The sequence below is a fragment of the Hippocampus guttulatus genome, chromosome 11, assembly GCF_054856545.1.
Source record: "Hippocampus guttulatus isolate MCC_2025c chromosome 11, RoL_Hgut_1.0, whole genome shotgun sequence".
Lineage (NCBI taxonomy): Eukaryota > Metazoa > Chordata > Actinopteri > Syngnathiformes > Syngnathidae > Hippocampus > Hippocampus guttulatus.
The window spans coordinates 17563528-17570228 of NC_141271.1; the positions used below are offsets into that span (position 1 = coordinate 17563528).

Sequence of the window (6701 nt, forward strand, 5' to 3'; positions counted from 1 at the left end):
CCGCTACATGGCGCAGGATCTGCTCTACTCATCTTACTTTTCCACTTTCGAATTGTACCACATGGAAAATGACAAAACCACAAATTAGCAACAAGAAGGAGCTCAGGGGTCTCTGGTTTCCACTTTACGGGATGGATGGAAGGTGCTGTATAAATTTGCGCTGTGGAGTTAGCAGTCGTGGTAGTTGTAGTAGTGTTGGCGGTAGTAGAAGTAGTGATAGCAGCGGTAGATGTGACGATGACAGCGGAGGTCAAGATAGCGGTAAAAGCCGTAGTGGCTGTAGCAACAGAGGCAGTAGCAGCAGTAGCGGTTTTGGTTGTATTATTAGCAGCGGTAGTAGCAGTAGCGGTCGTAGTTGTAGTACCGGTAGCAGCAGTAGCTGGAGCAGTAGGAGAGGAAACGGTCGTGGTAGAAGTAGATGTAGCAGTACAAGTGGTAGGAAAGGTAGCGGTACAAGCGGTAGTGGCTGGAGCAGTCGAGGTGGTAGCAGCAGGTCCGGTCGGAGGTATTGGGAGTAGTATTAGCAGCGCTAGCAGGAATGGTAGTAGTAGTAACAGCTTTAGTGGTTACAGTGGTAGTGGGTGTAGTCGTAGCAGCAGTAGTGGTAGTATTAGTAGCAGAAGCAGTCATAGAGATACTGGTATTGGTAGTGGTCGTAGCAGTAGTAGTTGTTGAAAGTAACAGTTGTGGTGTCATTATCGTTACTATGATTTTGTCTTGTGGTGGCTTCACTTGTTTTCTGGGTACTCTGTTGATTTTGTGAGAAATATTACAAATGACTGGTGTAAAATTTCCAACTAATTGTTGCGCAAATTGATTGATGACTGGAAAAACGAGGACGTATAGAGAAATGACGAGCGAAACCACTTCTTGCGGGTACTTTCCGTGAAAGTCAAAGTCAGAAGGATGGAAGGGCAAAAGAACGCCTCTCCGGATGTCCGCGCGATCATGTCAGGCAGTGGAATGAGACAGGAGACTGCAGCATCCCAATGGCCATCAAGGGCGGAATCATGGTGGAAAGGCGATTGCTTCATCCACTCGGTCGAACAGCTCAAGTCTAAGCTAGACGCCACCGAGTCATGATCACACAAATAAATGAGCAGATTTATAAAATAATATATGGCTAAAGGAGGAGCTACCACTTTCAAGAAAAGCTGAATTAGAACATAAAATGACATGAATACAATTAAAAATGGGAGATGGCAATGTACAGCAATAGAGGAGGGGGTGGGGGGTGGGCGGGGGTACGACTGCACAGAGTCCAGCCAACTTACTCTGTTGGTGTGTCTTGTATGCTGCGATAAGGCAGTTTTCAAAAGTTTCAGCGTGAGCAGAGTCATGTCAAATTCACAACTCACAAAATGGTCAGGTGTCATTTCAGGATGAACCTAAAAAAGCACTCTCAGCTTTCCAGAGTCAACTTCATTTGACCTTCTCGAATCTTGTCAATGCGCACGTTCAGTCAGTGTGCAATTTTATGGTATTTAAAATTGGATTGCAACAGGCAAGGTCAAATACAAAATGTACACCGCAGGTGTACATGAAAAATATATGTCACGTAATTTAAGAGATTGAAAATCTTCATTCATACACCGTATGACTTACATTGACGGGATCCAGCACTTTGACTGCTGCCTGACTTCCATCCTTCTTACTGGTCACCCGGTAGACTTTGCCATACGTGCCTTTACCGATGGTCTTCACAATGTCCCAGTAATCAGAGGGATCGCCAAGGTTCTCCAGGCCAATCATGCTGGGCTTGTAGGGATATACGCCATACAACGAGCGCCTGGGGGACAGATGACACTTGCAGTAGAATGGCTCAGTGAAAGTCTCATTTTGAAATCGCATAGAAAATAACTAAAAGTAAGAAAACATTTTCAGTGACAAAATGAAAACGAATATGCTTTGAAGAAAATGAAAAAGTAACTGAAACTGCATCTTACATTCATAAAACTATTTCTTGTCATTGCCTAAATATCCTTTGTTTTTGTTTTTGTCTGTGTCAATATCATACATGAGATTTCAGTCGGAGAATTATAGTTTTCTTGACTTCATTACAGTACATCCAGTGATTAAAAAAAATATATATATATATATTTTTTTTTTTTTTGCGGTCAAAGAATACGCCATCGAAAAAAAAACAACCTAAAACTAAAACCAAAATTAAACAAATCATTGAAAATAAGACTACTTCAAAAACTACCAAACCTGCTCAAAAAACAAATGAAAACAAACTCAATGCAAAATGTAAGAAAAAGAAAAAGAACTAAAATTAAAAAAATAATAATGAATACAAATCGTCAACCGTGAGTATGCAAGTCACTTTTCATATGGGGGGGAAAAAAATGCTAGGTGACAGTTCAGAGAAAAACTTCAGTTCCAGAAAGAATTACAGACTCGAAAGACTTTGCAGTTGCAGCACGACATAAAACAAAAGAGAAGCCGGCGATGAAAGCAATAAAGTATTTGCAGAGGGACATGCCGGGGCTACAGAGAGCAGGACAGAACATTTATTCCCGCAAGGCCTTCACTGACAAACAACAACCCTCTGCCTGGCACGAAATCAGCAATGCTAAAAAGGATGACAACCGGGTGTCACTGTACTTACATGGCAAATGTTACTTTCTTCTGACTCATTGGCGCTGCCAACAATTACATCACAAGTTTTGTGATCACAAATACTAAAGACAGCCAACAAGAGCAACAAGCGATGTTTGACTGAGGCGAGCTTAAGCGCTGTCCACTGGGATGCGTCACTGACTCCCCTCCTCCCGTCCCCTCCCCACCCCACAGGAGTGCAATCTCCTCAAGATGAATTGGATTGGACGGCATTAGCTTGGCATGCGAAGGTTTGAATGAGCGGCAAACTTTCACTGCACACGCTCTGAAAGAAGTTTCCCTGTCTATTAAATCAGCAGTTCACAAGCACTGGACCGCCTCCGTGTATATCCATACATCTGTATTACACTGCCCCCAGGAGGCCAAGGTGCACACACACCAGAAGGAGCAACACAATGTCAGGAGAACGACAGCAAAAAATAAATAAATGTTTGTCTTTACATTCTATTTAATTTTGTCATGACTTTGTTTTTCACGTGTCGCTCCCTATATCAGTCAATGAATCAATCAATCGTTGACGCAGACGTGCAGCCTTGATAACTACTCTTACAATATGGCCTGCTGGGGTCAAAAATTTGAATAGCTCTCAAACCTATTTTTTTACAGAATGCATTCGGGCCAATTTAGCAGTTTGATATTAGCTCTTGTATAATTGGCAATTTTTTCCAAAATGATCATTTCTTTTTATGCCACTCTGTGAAAATCTTGCTTTATAAGAAACAGGTGCATGACGCCCAAAGATATATAAAACGTTAGGGAACATTGGCAGCGAGGATTTATGGCCAACAGCCATGTTAAAAGCACCAGCATGAATTACACACTTGCGGTGACGAGCGTGTGACCAATGATGCCAAGTCTGAAGGGTCAAAGAGGCTTTGAACGTCCTCAAACGATGTGATTAATCTGGGAAACGGCAATGTCACGTTGTGATATTCCGTACGGGAATCTACAGTCCCAAGAGACATGATTGAAAGCGATGTCTGTGTGGACCATCTGTCAGAGGCGGCGTGACCCTGACGGCTTGATATGAACAGTTATCAACCCTCGGGAGACTATCACACAAACGCAGTGAGGACACATTTATGAACGACGGGGCACTCGGGGTGAGTAATGCCGATATTACATGTAGATACACCACGGGGCTCGTTTCAGAGCAGCAACAAATATCCTTCGTGCTGTCCTTCAATGAGCAGCAATTCGCATTCTGATGAGGCCCGCATTTAAATAATTGCCTGCTAATCCTGCTTCATCTCAAGTTATCCGTCAATGCCTTAAGAAAAAAAATTAAATAAATAAAGTTACCGATAATCGCCTACCTTAAAACGCTTCCTGAATAATACTCATCATTAATCTGCAGCAAGTCAACAAAAGGCGCTTTTTTCACTTCAAGGATGGGGCATTACTCACAAGTTTTTAGTTTGAAGCGATTACTCATGAAAATGCTCACAAAAGCTCACGGGTAATTAAAAACACATCCAAGTCATAAATACCTGCTTCTGTGAAAGTGTCCCTCTCCAAAATGATGCGGGCTGATTCATACTAAACTGAGGATGAATAATTCACCATCAATTTGTGACCTGATCTGCAGCGGAGTTAAAATATTCAAGTGGCAGGTGTATGCTCTCATAATGGCCGCTGATATGATGCATCTCGGGTTGCCCGCAGGTAACCAGAAAGTCAACAGTAGTTGCCAGGTCACATGACTCGCCCTGACCTGACAACCCTGTATAAGGTTAAGTCCACCTTGTGTTGGCCATTTCATCCGACAGGTTTGAATGTATTGCTCATGTGAATTTTTTCAGAGAGGTTTTGGTAGAGTAAGAGATTAATAAAATCTGCTAATGTTGTATTTAATACAAATACAAAATCTTATGGAGGCAAATAGAGGCAAAATATCAGAACAGCGTCCCTTCGGATCGTCCATGGAAGTGGCTGTTTTAGAGAGCCTCCTTGCTCGCCCCGAGTGCATGCATACACAACAAAACTAAAATTAATACTTAAACTAATAAAATGAAGCATTTAAAAAAAAATTAAAACGAATAAAAACCACCAAAAACTGCTCTAAATATTAACTCAATTAAAAAAACATCAAGATGAAGTATAATGAAAATTCCAAACTGTTATAAACCTGGAAGCCTGCTATACACCAACATTGACAACCATTTAACTTTAGCAATGGTTGGACTTTTTTTTCCGCGGTAGTCAAGAGAAACTGTTTGTTGAGAGGTAAAAGTCAGATGTAGTTGATTGGGAACAGGACTCCAGTGACCCCCAACTGGTCAAGCTCAAGTTACCCTTCATTGTTTACCTCCCTGCAAGAGCACAATACAGCACCCGTCGTGTTTCAGTTCAGTCAATATTTGTGGGGATAAAAATTACATTGTTAAAACAAATGGCTGTGTTGAATTTAGTGGTGAGCATTTTGAGTACTGTTTTTTTTAATTATTATTAAACACAGCTTGCTTTAATTAGTTTTTGGGGTGGGTTTGTTCATTGGAGCTTTCATTCATTTTCGTCTTATTTTTTAATTGACATTTGGAGTATTTGTTGAGTGAAAGATAAAAATGTATGGCCGAAAAGTAATACAGAAATAAATGCATATAAAATAAGCCCTAAAGCCTCATATATGAAATGAAAACATGAGAATGAAGGAAATTTTTGCTGTACTTAAGTTTCATAGACAAAATGTATTCTCAGTAAGTTAGCTTTAAAAAAAATAATCTTTATATTGTGAACAAACATTAACTTTAGTTATTTCATTTTCATTCAAAACAATAACCTTGCACAACTCTCTACTCGGACCATACTGACAGGTGTACCTAATGATGTGGCCGGTGAGTGCACATGATTGCCAGGTTCAGTTTGAGTAATCTAATTTTCTGCGTCCAGCAATCACTCTTGCTCACTCTCTCCGTTTAAAGCCTTGCGGGAACGGCACGTTGTCAACTGGCTAGTAAGTCTGTGGCGAAAGTTAAAAAAAAGAAAAAAAAATCCTGTGAACTATCTAATCCTTTCTAAGGGGATATGAAGAGGCTTTGTGGTAAACCTTCGCAGCCACGAGCAGAGCTGCAGCAACTTGCCCTTGTCACCCTGGACGACCGAGACTCACTTGAGCATGAGGGAACACTTTTTCTTAATACAGTGTACACTGAAGGATCCATCAGTGCACTAAAATAAGCATCCGAGCATCGTGAGTGACATGTACTTACTTTGATGTTGAGCAACTTGAAACGATGTAGTCGTGCTAATGGCATATATGTGTTTTTAAGAAAATATGAGGACACAATATTTTGAATACTGTCCACCAACCTAAAACATATCCATGACAGAATCCATCCATCTACTATATGCTAATAATTCTTAGGCACAGCCATCACTTGTTAGCCAACAATTGGCGTAAGACAAGCAAAGAAGAGCAGCACAAAGGGATCTCGGGCAGAATTTATCAACTCTTCTCACTTTGTCACTTCTTTTGAACTTTTAATTGATTGTACATTCTAAAAAGTAAAATTTATAACCAGTAAAACGTAGTGTTATGGTAACCCTCCATCATGCTACCTACGATGCAGCTGTGGCTAATGTCGGCTTATTTTTGGCGGTAATGCTAGCTTAGCACTGCTAGCGCTGCTATTTTGTGGTGCTATTTATTCTGATGACTCAACAAATTCAACTTCTACCATAATCACAACACAAACAAAATATATTCTTTTGTATTTTTACATCGTGTGAACTACAGAGGCGTTACTATGCATTGTACAAAGTTTTAAATTCTTACCCTTTGTTGTTTGCTGCCTCCCGTCCATCTCTGAGCTCTACAAAACAAAACAAAAAAAGGACTCGGATGCATTATTTTTATGAACTGTTTCTTGTTCATATATAAAAACTTGAGTCTTACCATCCATTGCAACATATCCAAACTGATTTGTCCCTTCAGCCAGTCAGGGAGTTAGTTTAATAATTAATAATGAGCTTCTGGACACCTGAGCAGTGCACGCTGAACCCGCACGGGGAAAGACATGAGTCCATTCACCTGCGCAGGAAGCTAAATCAGAGGAGGAAAGGCTCAAATGAATCACTAA

General features: G+C 40.7%; 1 protein-coding gene across 4 annotated transcripts in view; it reads right to left on the reverse strand.

Annotated features, from left to right (window-relative positions):
- myo3b (myosin IIIB) overlaps positions 1 to 6635 on the reverse strand; it is a 66226-nt gene extending 59591 nt beyond the window's left edge. For 2 of the 4 annotated variants that reach the window (XM_086124291.1, XM_086124288.1), the window contains exons 1-4: positions 6518 to 6635; positions 6398 to 6434; positions 1606 to 1789; positions 1275 to 1295 (exon numbers count right to left, since the gene is read on the reverse strand). In XM_086124291.1, the coding sequence (XP_085980417.1) occupies positions 1275 to 1295; positions 1606 to 1789; positions 6398 to 6434; positions 6518 to 6524 (249 nt within the window). In that variant the 5' untranslated portion in view covers positions 6525 to 6635. Of the gene's footprint in view, positions 1 to 1274; positions 1296 to 1605; positions 1790 to 2611; positions 2759 to 6397; positions 6435 to 6517 lie in introns of those variants that run through there. The other 2 variants (XM_086124290.1, XM_086124289.1) reach the window with 2 other exon arrangements.
- Positions 6636 to 6701: the final 66 nt, after the last annotated feature.